The 18,920-nt window shown below is 38.8% G+C and overlaps 1 protein-coding gene across 1 annotated transcript; it reads left to right on the top strand.

Annotated features, from left to right (window-relative positions):
* Positions 1-10,745: 10,745 nt before the first annotated feature.
* Positions 10,746-15,319, top strand: LOC122449334 (endogenous retrovirus group PABLB member 1 Env polyprotein-like). Its single transcript, XM_043480853.1, has 2 exons — positions 10,746-10,961; positions 13,762-15,319. Exon 2 carries the CDS (start codon positions 13,763-13,765, stop codon positions 15,317-15,319), a length of 1,557 nt encoding a protein of 518 aa, XP_043336788.1. The 5' UTR covers positions 10,746-10,961; position 13,762.
* Positions 15,320-18,920: the final 3,601 nt, after the last annotated feature.

Genomic DNA, 18,920 nt, shown 5'->3' with positions numbered 1-18,920 from the left:
AACCTCTCCCCTCACTTCTTTCAATCCAGGCAAAAGGGATAGTTAGAGTGTGATTAGATGAAAGCAATATAGGCTCTGGAAAGATTGTACTCCTGTGTTTTCTGGGACAATATAAGTGTGCAACAAAACTGTCACAAGAAACATGCTTCTTTTCAATTTCAGTAGCAAGCAATAGGCATTTATCAAAGAAAATTGAACTGAGGCTGTTGCTGCAGAACCAGAAAGAAATTAGATTCAAATGATTTTTACCAAGTAGGCCAAAACCCTCTGATAAAAACAAACAGATCTATTATTTCTACCTCCCCTGGTTGCTTGCAGGCAGGACCAGGTCTTTAAAGAGCAGTTTTTTTTCCATATGGCCACGGATGAGGGAAGAAGCTTCTCCCCAGTGTGGAGAGTAAATGTCCATGTGTCTATGGCAAGCAAGATAATTGATTTTCCCTCGCTAGTGATTGGTTTAGAAATAAGGTGCATGACACCATTCTGCACCATGAATGTGATTCTGCTGAGCACCTATAGTTTCCTTTACTTTTAAATAGAGATATATAAGGAGAGACTTCTATTCTATCTCTGGATGAAATTATCTGCCCAAGACTTGAAATTGCAACAAGCTCTCTTAGGGCCATGGGACAAGCTGACCTAAGAAAACAAACCAACATTGTAAAGTTAGCAGAGAGGAAAAATGAAAAGCACCTGAGTCCCAGATCATATAACCAAGTCTATGAATAAATTAAATCTCATATCACATAATTTGCTACCTAAGATAACAAAACTGTTTTGAGTTTGATCTCTTTTACTTGAAGCCAAACTTTCCCAAGCACTAAAAAACCATCAGTAGGAGATTCTATTATTCATATCCCATTTACTTGAAAGAGACACATCATGCACATTATATGTCTACACTCAAACAAAGGGAAGAATGTCCTGCAAACTTAAGGCATAATGCTATTTCATTCAGTACAGAATAGACCACTAGTGCTTCCTTCTATAATGTGTAGACATCTACACGCCATGCTTCTTCAACTTTTATACTTGTGAGTTAACCAATCAGAACTTAAAATATCAAGATGATTTTCACCTAATATATGATTTCCACTGAGGTTGATTCTCCCTGGTTTCTTGGTCATTATATATGATATTCCCTCAGATTGCCATAACTAGCATGAAGGACTCTATGTTGCAAGGAAAAGTCTCAACTCAAATTAGCTAGGAAAATAGAAAGAATTTATTGACTTACAAAATCTAGGTGCTCTAGTTACATCAGCAAGGATTCTCTTTATCTACTGCCTTCTAAGGGCATTGACTCTATTCCCAGGCTCTATAATCTTTAACCAAAACAATGTCAACACAGCTGTCCCCAGTCCAGTTTCAGGGTAGACAAATGACTACAGCAGCCTCAAATCCTAACACCAGAGCACCCAGGGAAAGAGAGGAAGATCTCTTTCTCAGAAGATTCAACAAACATCTCACTACTCATTGGCTCTGATTTGTAGATAGCAATTGGCTAGGCTAGAATAGTGGTCCTCAACCTTCTCAGCACCAAGGATCGATTACTTGGAAGACAGTTTTTTCCAGAGTGGGTAGAGGCGATGGCTTATGGATGATTTAGTGCAGTACAGTTATTGTGCACTTTATTTCTAATCTAATGCTACTGAGGATCTGACAGAAGGTACAATTCTGTGGTCTGGAGGTTGGGAACCCCTGGGTTAAAAGGAAGAAGCACATCAAATGGTGTAAACTGTTGTCAACACCTGAAATGAGCTTCAGTTCAGTTCAGTTCAGTTCAGTTGCTCAGTCGTGTCTGACTCTGCAACTTGATGAATTGCAGCACACCAGGCCTCCCTGTCCATCACCAACTCCCAGAGTCCACCCAAACCCATGTCCATTGAGTCGGTGATGCCATCCAACCATCTCATCCTATGTTGTCCCCTTCTGCTCCTGCCCCCAATCCCTCCCAGTATCAGGGTCTTTTCCAATGAGTCAACTCTTCACATGAGGTGGCCAAAGTGTTGGAGTTTCAGCTTCAGCATCAGTCCTTCCAATGAACACCCAGGACTGATCTCCTTTAGGATGGACTGGTTGGATCTCTTTGCAGTCCAAGGGACTCTCAAGAGTCTTCTCCAACACCACCATTCAAAAGCATCAATTCTTCAGTGCTCAGCTTTCTTCACAGTCCAACTCTCACATCCATACATGACTACTGGAAAAACCATAGCCTTGACTAGATGGACCTTTGTTGGCAAAGTAATGTCTCTGCTGTTTAATATGCTATCTAGGTTGGTCATAACTTTCCTTCCAAGGAGTAAACGTCTTTCAATTTCATGGCTGCAATCACCATCTGCAATGATTGTGGAGCCCAGAAAAATAAAGTCAGCGACTGTTTCCACTGTTTCCCCATCTATTTGCCATGAAGTGATGGGACCAGATGCCATGATCTTAGTTTTCTGCATGTTGAGCTTTAAGCCACTTTTTGACTCTCCTCTTTCCTTTCATCAAGAGGCTTTTTAGTCCCTCTTCATTCTCTGCCATAAGGGTGGTGACATCTGCATATCTGAGGTTACTGATATTTCTCCTGGCAATCTTGATTCCAGCTTGTGCTTCTTCCAGCCCAGCATTTCTCATGATGTACTCTGCATATAAGTTAAATAAGCAGGGTGACAACATACAGCCTTGACGTACTCCTTTTCCTATTTGGAACCAGTCTGTTGTTCCATGTCCAGTTCTAACTGTTGCTTCCTGACCTGCATACAGGTTTCTCAAGAGGCAGGTCAGGTGGTCTAGTATGCTCATTTCTTTCAGAATTTTCCAGTTTATTGTGATCCACACAGTCAAAGGCTTTAGCATAGTCAATAAAGCAGAAATAGATGTTTTTCTGGAACTCTCTTGCTTTTTCGATGCTTAAGTCCACCTAAACAAATGGGTTGATGAAGAAATGGAGACATCCAAAAAGGAGAACTATGGTGCTAGTGAGGAATGGATACCAGGGAGGCAAAAATAAATATCCACTACACCTTGGAGAAATGAGAATGGATTATTTAAAGAGACCATGCATGAAAATGAGTGAAATTTTATTTCAATTTATTATTCTTAAATCTTACCATTTTTTATGTCTAATTACTACCTAACCAGTTTAGGAATAAAGGTCGCAGATTTACCTATGGGGGTTGGACAAATAGAAAAATCACATACACTATGGTACAATTCTTGCATTCCATGGCTTGTATTTAGTGGCTTGATTATTTATTGCATGCATTTTTATTTTCTTTCTAACATTAAATTCCATATCCACAACACCCACAGTATCTGTCACTTGTCTTATTTTGAAAGCTGCAAGAAAACAACACACAAAAGAAATGTCAAAGAAGTTTAAAAGTACTTTTGTCTATGATTAAAACTTGGGCACAAACCTGCCCCACCCCGTTCTGTTTCTCTCTAATAACTTTACTTGAGTGATTACTGGTTGGCTGGGGGTGGGGGGGGAAAGGAAAGGAAATTTTAAATAGAAATATTAGTTTTTAATGCTCATACTTTCCACATAGTAAATTTTCCTCTCACATTAAATACTTGCATGGTGTATTCAGCTATGCCCCATTTAGCACCACGTTATACAATTTTGAGCTAATTGAACGTTATTTCCTATTAAGATTACCACTGTGTTATGTCATTCATCTTATTGCAAGTTTCTGCTCTCTTGAACAATGAAGAATACAAAACAGCATAGAAATACAGGATATGACTCTCATTATTGTTACTATACTTTAATAGTTTTAATGAGGTGAAGTGAAGTGAAGTGCAGTTGCTCAGTCGTGTCCGACTCTTTGCGACTCCATGGACTGTAGCCTACCAGGATCCTGAGTCCATGGGATTTTCCAGGCAAGAATACTGGAGTGGGTTGCCATTTAATGAGGTAGGGCTTAGTAATTCATAAGAAAGATCATGCAATTTTCAACAGTGCAATTTTAAAAGTGGCTTAGTATCTGCTCGATTTACCCAAGGTTACATCAAATATGGATCACATTATAAGCTTCAGGTAAAAATCACAACTATCCATACCAATATCATGAGAAAATCATCATCTGATGCATTTATTAAGAATCATTAAAACTCAGGCAACAGATTCTACTGTAATGGAACTGTATTTCACTAATTGATCCTTTAGACATTTATGCAAGCATTCAGGCATGTTCTCACTTAGGCACTGTATATACACAATATAACTGGACACAAACCTTGCCTCTAAAGAGTTCACTATTTAACTTGTCCACACTCTTAGGCAATTTAATGTAAGGTAAGTTTCTCAACTTCTCTGTGCCTCAATTTCTTTAGCTGCTTAATGCAGATGATAACAGTACCTACCTTAAAGTTCTGCTGTGACACTGAAATAAGAAAATACACACAACACGCTAACAACAGCTCTGGCAACCTCATATGCACTCATTAAATATTAGCTGTTATTTTTAGTATAAGAGAAGAAAGCTTACAAAACTACAAATTCAATTAATTTGTTCAATATATTCTGAGTGCGGAGTTCTACATAAGTCTCTGAGAATAAAGAATAAGACAACTACATTTTCTGCCTTCATAGGCATCCAGTCTAACTTAGCTATGAAACCAATTATAGTAATATTCAAAGGAAGTGTACAACATGAAACAGACAATATAAAATATTGAATATTTAGTATATTCCACACTTTGTGCCAGAAACTTGAGAAAAATAATCTCATTTTATTTCATGAGGCACAGCTCCAACAGTGGCCCAACCTTACACATTTCATAAAGAGTAAAACCAAGATCCAAATATAGATCTATTTTCTAAACTTTCCTCTCTAATGGCTTCTTAACTCATAGAAAGCAATTAGAGTAGTTGGCGAAGTCTTCTCCAAGAAAATAAAGAGCTTTGAAAGATCACTTTGAAAAATAAATTTGAACTAAACTTACATCATTATTTCCTAATGTGTGTTCTGTGGAATATTATTTGCATAAGATACTAATGTAGTCAGTCAACACTGACAAGATATTAGTGGTAGAACAGTTTTTTAATCTCCTTGATTCTCATAAAATCAAAGCAACTATGAAAACAAAACCAAAAACCTACAAAAATTATATTAAAAAAAAGAGCATTTTATCTTCAAGACTCAATAATATGAAGGGGCAACTATAATGCCAACTATAATGCCTGCATGATATCAATATCCATGTGGAAACAGGGAAGAAACTGAGTCTGAAACTGAGTCTGATGAAACAGAATCAGAAAATCCTAAAACTGCCAATAGATTATTTATAGTGGACCAACCCTCTGAACTAAGGTGTGGTTTTACATGCTCACAGGTGAGTAGGAGTCTATGGTGAAGCCTGAAGACTGAAGCACACTCTAAATCAATCTGCCAAGGACCCCAGGACAAACAGCAGCCATAGAGAAACTTTTGGAAACTGATTTAAAATTGAACAAAGCCAAAACAGGAGAAGAAAAAAGAGAGAATGTTCAGATAAAAACAAAGAAAAGAATAAGGAAATCTCTCAAGCATGAGAACATGGCTTAAGACTTCACAAAATAACAGAAGAGGTTTAAAACAGCATTTATAACCAATTTCCCCCTTCTAAAAGCAACAGAATAAAAATATAATTAAAAATAATCAACAAAAAAACTTGCAGTGAAATATTTTAAAAAGATATTATTAAAAAAGAGAATAAGGATCAGAATAACACCCCTGTAATTAAAGTCATACCAGCAAGATCTGCCTAGAAATTGATGAAAAATGCAACCAATATTCCCAAATGTATAGAAATATATAAAGAAAAAGTAGACAAAATATGGAAGTACAGCATAAATGACAAATAGTAAAACTTAAAAACTGGTTTTAGAAATTAAAAAGTAGATATATTTTTTAAAAAAGAAGTCTAAACCAAAAAGAACACAAGACCAAATGAACACACACAACATGCACACTTCAAAGGAAATAGAAGCTAAAAAAATTTTAAGTAAAAATATAAATCAAATAAAAATATTAAATAATTTGAGAAGAATGCTAAATGTAATAAGAAAGAGAAGTTTAACATATAAGCATAATTGTTGTTCCCAAAGAATAAAATCCAAGTAGTGCTTCAAAACAAGTTATTTACCTGAAATATTTATATGAAACTGCATATTAAAATATATTTATGTCATATATATACTCATATATAATTTTATTTATATAAGATAATTTCAACAAATATGGGTGTTTCATATGAATAAATTATATGTTTATATTTATGAAACTATATACTTTCACATATATATATGAAACTACATATTAAAAATAACAAATATGGAATCTGTCATAGTTTCATATTGTTTAAAAAATCAAATGGACTCAGTACTTTCTCAGTCTTTGAACTAGGGAATCAATAAAAATTTAGTGTCTCTATGGATTATATGTTGATGAAAATTAATCATCTTTAAAGTTGTGAGTATAAATTAAAGATTAGGTTCTCCTTGTGTTTGATCTGACATTTCACTCTTAATCCCTGCAACCTACTAATTTCACAACCCAGAACACTCCAACCCCTTTAAATCATCCTATGCAATGATACCTAGCAATCCTGAGCATTCTTTTCCTCAATCTTAACTTCCTTGGAAAGTATTTTCTGTTATTTAACCCTAATTTCCCCACCTGGATGAGGGTTCTTTGAGCTAATCACCCCAACTCTCTTCTTCAAGCATCCTTGTCTTCTGGCTCACTCCATTTCTGGTAGCTCTACATAAAAACATTACTTTCCCCATTCCTAGAGCCCATGGGACCATCCTCATCAATAGTTCTCTGAGCTGGTTCTTCTTTGAGTAGGAGATCCCATTGTGCCCAAGCAGGTTACCCAAGGCAGATTGAATAGGAGTTGAAAAGCTCCACCCTGCCACTTCTTTCCAAGAGATCTAAAAGCAGCCAAATGAAGAATGTGTCCTCCACGTGAAACATGTTATTTGTGATCACCCTGCCATTTGTTGTAGCTATTCATTATCCATAAGAAAGTATCTTTTTTTTCCCTTTAATTCCATTTGAGGACTAGTTTTATGTTTAAACTGCTCATACCCTGAAAACCTTAATCCATATATCTAAAGTATTATCCACAGAAAATATACAATTTGGCAATATTTTTTCCTTTTGTGTCGTCTTCATTCAACAAAATCTTTATTGTAAAAAGGTTCTGATAATTTCCTTTTAAATAAAGTGACTAAGATCTTGCCATGCTAAAAGAACAGTAAAAATTTTGATTTGCTTTGGTCATGCATATACATGATGAGAAGGCCTTGGAATGCTTTTAGGGGACTTTGGATATCAAGTGTCCTAAAAAAATGTCAGTTTTATCATTTTTTATCATATAGCTAATAACACAGAGATGTACTGCATAATGACGAAAAGGGCCTAAGATTAAGCCTTTCAATAATTAGTTTCTTATTTTTAGTATCTTAGAAATAGATGTTTGCTTAGGTGATTTGATTAGCTGGACACGTTACTCAACATGACTTTCAAAAAGCTCAAATTACAAGATCAACAATTTTCAGAAACTGTTTTTGCTCTTGTGGTTTGATTCAACTTAAGTGAGAAATACAGAGATGTAATAGTTATCTTCATATTTTGAAGGTAATTTCTAAGAGTGGTAAGATATAATCATCACTTTGTCTAATTACCTACTTTTTGATATTTTCGAGTGAGTGCAATCATATTTAAAAAAAAAAAAAAAGCCTTTTAGCTTGTTTGGAGAAATAAGTAAAAGACTGTGAGAGATGTGGCAAGTAAAAGAGAAAACCAACATCAAATTACATCTAAAAACCTTTGAAGAGAGTAATTAGTAGCAGAAAGAAAAGGAACCCCAAACTTCAATTGATCCTGCTCAGCCTGCTAAAACTCTGCAAGACAAGTCTGAAAAAACTCTAATCTATGAGCTCAAGGAGTTTAACAATTTAATTCAAGTTAACATCTCCTGACTCTGATTTTTCTGGTAGTCCTCTATAGAGTCTGCGACAAAATTGCTGTCCAGTGAAGCCCTTTTGTGACTACCTAAAATAACGGCTAACACTTCATGAGTATTTATTATGTATCATGCACCCTGTTAAGTAGTTATAGTTATCATGTACATGATGGTTAAGCTATCTGTCAACTTTGCCACAGTACCCAGAATATTTGATCAAATATTATTCTGGATATACCTATGAAGGTTATTTTTTTTTTTTACATCTCCTACATTGGCAGTCATTTTTATTCTTTACCATTAGCGCCACCTGGGAAGCCTTTGAAGGGTTTGTTTGTTTGTTTGTTTGTTTTTTAAATATGATACAACATTCAAATCAGTAGACTTCTAGTAAGATTACCCTCCATAAGGTAAGTGGGCCTCAACTGATTAGTTTAACAACTCAATAAAACAAAGACTGACCCCCTCACCCCCACCCTGGCACCAGGCAAGAAAGAATTCTGCCAGAGAACTGCCTTTCAGCCTGTCAGTCTACCCTGTAGATTTTGTTCTTGCCAAGATTCCACAGTCACATGAACTAATTCCTTTTAAATCAATCAGTCTCTATCCCTCTTTCTCACCACATACACAACTCCTATCAGTTCTGTTCCTCTGAAGAATGCTAACACAGTGTGATTTCTTACATAGCACTCCAACAACTCTATATGGTCAATATTATTGATACTCTGGATTTACCAAGAGACTAACCAAAACAAGGTCATAGATTTTCAAGTGAAGTCTGTCTACTTCCAAAGCCTGGTTTTGGCTATATTACAAAGATGCAAATTAAGCAAATATGTATAGGAACATATGTGTATGTGCACATACATATATCTGCATGTTAATATGTGTTTGAGCACACACACATTTGCGTGTATATGTGTGTGTTGGGAGAGTGGTAACATGGAGCAATTTAGATGAAGGCAATTTTCTTCTGCCTATCTGTACTGTCTACTCCCCATCCACAGGCTTTCCTTTTGGCATTTCTTAACAGGTTGCCCTGTGTTTTAAATTAATATAAGCCTATTAGAAGTTCTGTCTCCTTATGAGAAAGTCCTGTCTTCTTGGATCAAGAGAGAAATTTTAGGTCACTCTCACGCTAGCAGAAAACTATACTTTTGGAGGCTATGCGTGAGGTAAGTGTCGACTTATTTTGGTTTCTAGAAGTAGGACTTACAGTGTAGGACTTCATATCTAATTCCTTCAGCATGCTGCTGACATGGACCTGGTCTAATATCTACCATCTTGTCTAATTATGTACTGAGAATTCTTTACATATATACATACATTGACTGATTGATTGGTGGGTTGATTGGCTGATTCTTCAGGAACACAATTTGACCTTAATATCTCCCATGCTTATGCAGCAGGTAGTGGTCATAAGCCTGCATGAAAGGGAGAACATATTTCCTTCCCATGTCCATTTATTCCCACAAGGCAAACCTGGTCTTGGTCCAGAGGTTTCAATGAGCTAATATACTTAACAAAGTACCCAACTCATGATTAACACAGTCGAGTCACAAAAGTACCACTTAGCAGCTCTGGAAGAAGGCCAAACCTAAGGCCAGGCACTGGTTCAGATGCCCCAGGAATCTGGTTGAGTATCTTTTGCAGGAGCTCTGAGAAGCATGCTAAATCCTACTCATCATGCTTTCTGCCAACAGTGATGCTGAACTGGTTCCACCATTGATCCAAAGCCTTTCCAGAGATATCGCCTGCTGTAATGCAAACACATTCTTGTGCTTCGGAATCAAGGAATGCCGGAGCAATAAGAAATGAGAGATCATAAAGTGAAGCAGCTCAGTCGTATCTGACTCTTTGCGACCCCATGGACTGTAGCATACCAGGCTCCTCCAGCCATGGGATTCTCCAGGCAAGAATACTGGAGTGGGTTTCCATTTCCTTCTCTATGAGAGATCATAAACTGCACCTAATTTTATAGGTATAGAGACTCAATCTCAAAGAAGGGAGTACACAAAGTGGCTACCTGCATGGTCTATTTTCCTTTAAAATATTTTTGTGTTGTTTACATGCTTCTCTTAATAAGATGTTCTCAACCAGCAAACAGGCTACAACAATTCTATCAAAACTGGAAATTCTTGTCTTCTGTTTATTCTTTTATTACTTCTCCCGGTACTCTTCCCCAAGAAATTGTCATTTGCTTTCATTTAGGGATACTGGGACCAGCCTTCTCTGGGGGATCTTGAGTTTCTCTGTTTTATTATCACAGGTGGAAACACATTTTTCCCTGGTGTAGAGGCAGAAAGGCTGTCATCCCCAAAGCAAAGCCCAGGGCCTGGCACCTCTACCTGGACTGGTAGTTGTTTTCACCTTTTGATGCCCTTACTACACACCCTACTGCTCTTATTTTCCAAACAGCAGGGTGTTCTGCAATGTTTCTTGCGGGGAGCCGGCCTGACTGCTCAGGCCCCTTCTCGGCCCTGAGAGAGATCAAAAGGTCCCTCTCTGTCCCGCCACCCCTGATTTGTTAAAGTGCAAATTGGCCTTTCTCACCTCCCTCAAGGAAATCGCTGCAGCCACCATTTGCCTATTTTCCTGACTCTGATAAGATTATCGGGCTCCTGTGAATGGCTTATGTCTAGGTAGTCTTTACCTGATTGTAAGATGCTGGTGCCATGCTCTGCTGGAGTTAAGATAAACTCCTAAAACTAGTATCTGCAGTTCTGCACGTATACAAGTCTTTGATCTAAAATTTGGTGAATCCTGTTAGTATATATATGTATGTTACGCCTCAATAAAGTCGTCGGAATCAGTCACAAGCTGACTCCGTCCCTCTCAACCCCATCTTTCTTAGTCTTTTATTTCTCAGGTGCACTGGTGATTGCGTCCTTGACCTGTTCATCTAGCCGGCAGGCCCGGCAAGTGGCGCCAGAACGAGGGACGTGGGCGGATCCCAGAGCACAGCCACCCAAAAATATTGAAAGTGATCCCGGGAGAAAGCCTCACCTATTCAGGTATCGTTGGAAAACTGTGGGTGGAGAGGGTATAGTTGAGAGTAAAAATTATGGGGCAAAGTAATAGTAGACAGTTCTTTGTTTCTATGTTAAAAACTATGCTAAAAGCTAGAGGAATTTCTGTCTCTAAACAGAAACTAGAAAGATTTCTTGTCTTTGTGGAGGAAACTTGTCCTTGGTTCCCAGAGCAAGGAACTATTAGCCTTGAAACTTGGATAAAGGTGGGAGAACAAATTCAAACAGTTTATACCCTCTGTGGACCAGACAAAGTTCCTCTTGATGCTTATTCTCTATGGACTCTAATAAGAGATTGTTTAAACCCAGAACACGAGAGTAGGAAATTTGAAACAGCCTTGAAATTTATAGCACCCAAGTGTTCAGGTGCCCCCCAACGGGTAGCGGAGCACATATATGACTCCCCAATTGTTTCAGGTTCCAGAAAAAATGATAATGAGACTACTGCTCTAGAACAAGACTCAGATTCAGAACTTTCTCCTGATGAGGAAGACGATTTAAAAGAGCAGACTTTTGAGCATGACAAAGAAGGATGGGATGCCTTTATAGTAACTCAACAAAAGAATAAAGACCAAGGCTCCCCTTTTTCTGAACTTAGAGAGATGCTAACATCCATATCTCAGAGAATGGAACAACTAGACTTATCGCCCATAAATACAACTAAGCCGTTGCATTCTAAAACGCCATCTGTTATAGCCGGTTTAAATCCTGACCCGCTGCCGCCGCCGGTCCCGCTCCCTCCCCCTCCTCTCGCAGAAGCGCCTTTGATTCCAACAGCGCCAGTATATGTTCCATCTAGCCTAAAAAGGCCAATACTTTCACCACTACAAATGGCTGTGAAAACAGCCCGAGAACAGGGTGAAAATCTTGAGGGATATTCTATGATTTTCCCTGTTTTTCAAGATGCTAATCATCAGAGGTATCATGAGCCTCTGCCTTTTAAACAACTGAAACAAGCTTGCACTCAATGCGGGCCTACTGCGCCGTTTACTCTAGCCATAATTGAAAGTCTTTCATCTCAATACTTGCCTCCTAATCTCTTGTGGTGCTCAAAATACGGCGAGGTCTGTAACATCATTGAAGACCGTAACCGCCGTAATGGGCTGCAGGTTACTTTTGACATGCTAATGGAGGAAGGACAATTTAGAAACCTTAATCAACAACTGACCCTTCCTCCCCTAGAATACTAAACGATGAGGGGCGAGCTGCTCTGGCCCTGGTTGAAAAGGCCCTCTCTCAGCATTTTGCTACCTACTGTGATTTTTCTCAACCGTGGGGACTATATGTGTTTCCCTCTAAACATACCCCGACGGCAGTGTTATATCAAAATGCTCCCTTACAGTGGATCCATTTACCTGTATCGCCTTCAAAAGTTCTTACTCCTTTTTTTGATTTCATTAGCCTCCTCGTTGCCAAAGGAAGGCGTCTTTCCAGAGAAATGTTGGGAGCCGATCCTGCTTACATTTATGTGCCCTATACCAAAGAACAGCAGGAATGGCTTTTTCAGTTTAATGACTCGTGGGCTTTGGCCTTTTCCTCCTTTACAGGTCAAATTATTAATCATTTACCTTCTGATAAACTTTTGCATTTTGCCAGCCAGCATTCATTTATTTTTCCAAAGAATGTTTCTAATGTTCCTATTCAAGATGCTCTTACGATCTTTACTGATGGATCCTCCAATGGAACTGCTGCCTTTGTGGTTAATGATACCCCTTTCTCCTGGCAGACGAACTATACATCGGCTCAAGAAGTAGAACTTTCAGCCGTTCATAAAGTATGCTCACAATATTCCTCACAGTCTTTTAATTTGTTTACTGATAGCAAATACATTGCTCATGCTTTGCAATATATAGAAACTGTTCCCTTTATTTCTACTGTGAATTCTAACATTCAACATTTGTTACGTTCAATTCAGTCTCTGCTGCAACAGCGCACCTTACCCTGCTTCTTTGGACATTTACGTGCCCACACTGGGCTTCCTGGACCTCTATCTATGGGAAATCAGATGGCTGATTCTCACACTAGAGTTTTTCTTTCACAGGTGGAAGCAGCACAGCAATCACATGCGCTACATCACCAGAATAGTAACACTCTTCGTTTGCAGTTTCAAATCCCTCGAGAGACTGCACGACAAATTGTTAAATCTTGTCCTGTTTGCCCTAAGTTTCTTCCAGTTCCACATCTTGGCGTTAATCCTCGCGGGCTTCTACCGAATCATCTTTGGCAAATGGATGTCACTCATGTCCCTTCCTTTGGTCGTTTAAAGTACGTTCACGTATCTATTGACACCTTTTCAGGATATATTGTGGCATCCTTACAGACTGGTGAAGCCGCAAAACATTCTATCTCACATTGTCTTTATGCTTTTTCCATTTTAGGCACGCCAAAGATTATAAAAACTGATAATGGCCCCGGCTATGTCTCCTCTGCCTTCAAAAATTTTTGTTCCTCTTTTTCTATCACCCTAAAAACAGGTATTCCTTATAATCCACAGGGTCAAGGCATCGTGGAACGTGCTAATCAAACTTTGAAACTACAGCTTCAAAAAATACAGAGGGGGGAGCTCTATCCCCTTCTACCCAGAAATTACCTTAATCACGCTTTATATATTTTAAATTTTTTAATTTTAGATAAAGAAGGACATTCAGCTGCGCAGAGATTTTGGGACCCTCAGATTTCCAGCAGAAAGCCGATGGTCTTGTGGAAAGACCCGCTGGATAATAACTGGCATGGCCCAGATCCTGTGTTAATTTGGGGGAGGGGTCATGTATGTGTTTTTCCACAGGATGCCGAAGCACCGCGCTGGCTCCCGGAAAGGCTGGTACGCCAGACGGAGGAGATTACTGAATCAGCAATTAGGTCGGCTGACTTTACAGCAGAGGAATCTTCTCCCGACAAATCAGCAGATGCATGAGTTTATCCTTCAAGCAAGGAGGATGGCTGCAGAGACGGCCCAACCTCGATATGCGCTGGCTTATATCGCCCTCGCTTTGGCATGCGCGATAATGAATCAAGCCTTCCCTCAGGCTGAAGCCAATGCTTTCGTTTCCTGGGCTCATTCTTATGCTGATTTTTACAATGAAACAGCCTGCTGGGTCTGCACAAGCATGCCTTTATCGGTTACAGAAGGATTACCCTGGTGGGTGCTTCCCTTTCCAAAAAATGAAACTTCGGCTTTATGTGATTTTTTAAAAGAATATCAGAAGAAACATCGAAGCTTAATTACAGTTAATTTTGATATAGATTCTCGATGCTCTGATCCTTTACACGCTTCTTCTTTTTATTTTAATGTAACACAAAGTTATCAGGAAATTGTTAATGCGTACTTATATTACGAAAATAGATCTGTTTCTTCTCCTAATGATTTTAATCGATTTGAGGGTGACTACTACCAAGTTTGGGATGAATATTTCTGGATGACCCCTGAAAAAGGACAGCTACTGACCCCTGCTGACATTTGCTGGGAGCAAAAGACTCATGTACCAACATTTGGAGGCCGAGAATTTCCAGGATATCACATGAAACATATGGGACTATTGCCTACCCACAAATGTAAGACTGTAATGGATGTAACGTTTATTGTCAACAAGTCTGTTATTTGGCCAGGGACAGATTGGGAAAATAGCCCTGGTATAAGATGGGTAGCCCCAAATAACACTCGATGGATTTGTGGATACAACCTTTGGCCCTGGCTCCCTGTAGGATGGGTGGGGAGATGTACCCTAGGGTTTGTGTTTGCCCCTGGGAGAATTCATAAGCAAAAAATTAGTCAACCTGTTAATTTACCTTATGTTAAAGCCCGGTGGTCACGCTCTGTTTTTCATTGGTATGATTATTTAGCCTCAATTTTTGTGCCCTCTTTAGGAGCCACTGATATTATGCTCAGGGTAGAGGCTTTGAACAATTTTACAAAACAAGCTTTGACAGATACTAGAAGAGCTTTAGAGGCTCTTAATGAAGAACAAAAACAGATGAGAAAAGCCGTTCTACAAAATCGTATGGCTCTGGATATTCTAACAGCCTCTCAAGGGGGAACATGTGCCTTAATAAAAATGGAGTGTTGTGTATATATTCCTGATTATTCCTCAAATGTTTCTGATGCTTTAGAAGATATGAAACAACAAGTAGCCGCTATGGATTTTTCTGACTCCAGCATTTGGAGTCAGATATCTGCCTGGTTTCATAGTGGTTGGTGGAAATCTATAATTTTCATCATTATATGCATATTGTTATTGCTGTGTTTTGGCCCTTGCATTTGTCAATGCTTATCTGAGATGATAAATAAAAGATTGCTGATGTTTTCCCGTTTGCAAACGCTGCCATTTCCTTCGAGGGAGATATAATGGCCATTAGTCAAAAGAAAAGGGGGAGATGCGGGGAGCCGGCCTGACTGCTCAGGCCCCTTCTCAGCCCTGAGAGAGATCAAAAGGTCCCTCTCTGTCCCGCCACCCCTGATTTGTTAAAGTGCAAATTGGCCTTTCTCACCTCCCTCAAGGAAATCGCTGCAGCCACCATTTGCCTATTTTCCTGACTCTGATAAGATTATCGGGCTCCTGTGAATGGCTTATGTCTAGGTAGTCTTTACCTGATTGTAAGATGCTGGTGCCATGCTCTGCTGGAGTTAAGATAAACTCCTAAAACTAGTATCTGCAGTTCTGCACGTATACAAGTCTTTGATCTAAAATTTGGTGAATCCTGTTAGTATATATATGTATGTTACGCCTCAATAAAGTCGTCGGAATCAGTCACAAGCTGACTCCGTCCCTCTCAACCCCATCTTTCTTAGTCTTTTATTTCTCAGGTGCACTGGTGATTGCGTCCTTGACCTGTTCATCTAGCCGGCAGGCCCGGCAGTTTCTGCCACCACCAACAAAATCCAAGATGAGCCAGAAGAGTGAAACTCAGCAGCCTGGAGCAAAGTCAGACAGTCTAAGGGGATTCAGAGTGTTCCTGGGAAGAATTACTTTTTGGTGAGGTCAAAATGGACATCTTTTCTTGAGTTTTCATCTATTGTTTACCATTAATAGGATGAGAATAGGAAAGATTAGCTAGAATTCAGTGTTTCCTCTCTACTAGACACAGTTCTCGGGGCTCTGCATCTATTACATACCCCATGACTCTGTGAACTGATATCACATAAGGTTTACAAGGGCTTCCCAGTTAACACTAATGGTAAAGAACCTACCTGCCAATGCAGGAGGCATAAGAAACATGGGTTCAATCCCTGGGTTGGGAAGATTCCCTGGAGGAGGGCATGGCAACACATTCCAGTATTCTTGCTTGAAGAATCCTATGGACAGAGGAGCCCGGCAGGCTACAGTCCACAGGAAGGCTTAGAAATGGAGAAACCGAGATTCAGCAGCCAGGTAGGAAGGGACAGAATCAGGAGCCTGACTCTGGAGTCCGGTTCAGCATCCTGAGCTTAAGTGTCAGGCGTATTTCATAAGAATGCTAACTAGAGAAAGCAGTGTATTTCTCATTGTTAAACAAAGCCCACCTAGCTTCTCATGATGACTGCTACCCAGACTTTTCTGATTATTATTGTTAAAATGAGAAACCAGAGACTGTTTCTACGCTAAACTCAAAACAGTACAGTCAAACAACCAGTAATTCAATTAATTCATTTTTTAAAACTAGGCAAAATCTGCTCACTTCACTAAAAGGAATAACCTTGAAGAATTAATCAGTTCTATCAAAACAAAAAATTTGGTGGTTCAATATGGGCACCAGCACTATCTTAGGCAACAGAGCAGAGTTATTTGATACAATCAGCATGAGTTTTCATGACTACCGTGGTATAAAGGAGTGAGGTGACAAGGATGCCTACATATCTGAGCAAAGACTGTTAATCAGTAAGATAGTAAATGAACAGCTGAGGTCATGAATAAAAGCAAAAAAAAAAAAAAATAGCAGTATGGACTAGAGTCTTGAGAGCATTTCTCTGAAGAGGCAGGAATCTTGCAATTTGAATTTGAAGGACCTACAGATTAAATTAGCAGAAGTGAAATTTGGAAGGTCACCAGTGTGTAAATGAGATCTCGAGTCACAGCACAAGTTGAATTGACACCAAGCAGGATTGCCATTAGTTATGTAAATGTGGATGTCTATACTGACAGCCTGATGGATGTAGGTTCAGAAGGGTAAACAAGAACCAATTCAAACATTGCCAGCTCAGAAACAATAACATGTCTCTCCAGGTAGCAAGGAGCATGGAGATGAATTATCCTGTAGGAGATTGAACTCAAGAAATCCTGGTTTTGCTTGTAAGGTAATTCACCAGGAAATTAAGTTCTAGTAAGCAGTCCTGAGGGCTTCCTTGGTGGCTCAGAGGTAAAGAACACATCAGCCAATGCAGGAGATACAGGGATTTGATCCTTGGGTCAAGAAGATCCCCTATGGATGGAAATGACAATCCACTCCAGTATTCTAACCTGGGAATCCTATGGACAGAAGAGCCTGGGGGGCTATAGTCCCTGGGGTCATGAAGAGGTGGACATAACTGAGCACACACACACACACACACACACACAGTCGACAAGGATGAACCTGTGATCACATTTTAGCAAAAGGAAAAATTATATGCAAAACAAAAACTTATTGTGGTATTAAAGGTAAATGGAAAGTTCTGTTTCATGAACTTCACAGTAAGTTCAAAAGTGTCCACTGAATTACTATTTTCTTACCTTATATTTTCAACATTATCCTATTTATCTAAGTAGATTTTAATGAATCATCTTTTAAAAAAGACATTCTAGAATGAAAAATATAATACAAAATCAAGTGCGTATTCAGATTTTTAAGACTTCTGCTTTCAATTTAAAATTTTAACTATTTGAAAAGGTCTATAAGCTCAACTAAAATTAGAGATATATTCAATATACTTACTCTCATCCTGGTCTAAAATTAGATACATCAATTTTGTTTTATTAAGTTTGTAATATATCCTAACACTTACTGACAGATATCAGCATGCTTTGATAATATAATTCTGCCCAACTTGTAGTCGAGCAGTCATGAATTATATCAGAGTGACAGTAATTTAGTTTAACAAATTCTAGGTTTAAGAGGGGGGGGATTTAGTTATCAAGATAAATACAACTACCACAATTACTCTAAGTTATTGAGCATTTTTTATGGATTTGGTATTGAACTTAGTGTGAACTGCTTAGCTAAGTAACACCTCTTACCAAGTGATGCCTGGATACAGCTTATGCCTTCTTGAGGGAGACATCAGATCTCTGATAACTTTGAACAGAAAAGTAAAATTATCCATTTATTTATCAACCAATTGTATTGAGTGAAATGCTCTAGAAAAAAAAAAGGGAAATTCTTTGAGAATGTATGATAAAAACATCTCTGGAAAACGGTTCCCTTTGATGACAATTGTGATTAAAATTTCTGAAATCAGAAAACAGGACTTTAGTGAAAAAGGTACAGGTAAGATCTCCCTTGTCTGGGTTTTGTCCAGGTTTGGGGTGCAGGGGTTGGTTCTTAGAGAGGACCCGGAGATAATATGCTTCTTCTTAGCCTGGATTCTGAACACATGACAATTCAGAAAAATTACCATTCATGGGCAAGATATTTGATTACTGATAGAAATTAGACTATGCCTTTTATTTAGACAGTAGAAGTAAGGAGTGAAGATTATAATCATTCTTTAAATTAAAAAAAACAACTTTTCTTTTTGTTGGGTTTCCCTGGTGGCTCAGATGGTAAAGAATCCACCTGTAGCACAGGAGACCTGGGTTCAATCCCTGAGTCGGGAAGATGCCCTGGGGGAAGACAGGGCAACCCACTCCAGTATTCTTGCCTGGAGAATTCCATGGACGGAGGAGACTGGTGAGCTACAGTTGAGGGGCATGGCAGGTATTTCTTTTTTGCTGTGCCATATGGCACATGGGATTCTAGTTCCCTTATTAGGGATCAAACCCACATACACTGCAT

The sequence above is a fragment of the Cervus canadensis genome, chromosome 11 (assembly GCF_019320065.1).
Source record: "Cervus canadensis isolate Bull #8, Minnesota chromosome 11, ASM1932006v1, whole genome shotgun sequence".
Taxonomy (NCBI): Eukaryota; Metazoa; Chordata; class Mammalia; order Artiodactyla; family Cervidae; genus Cervus; species Cervus canadensis.
Note: the sequence above shows the minus strand (reverse complement) of the source record. Positions and strands in the feature narration are given on the sequence as shown.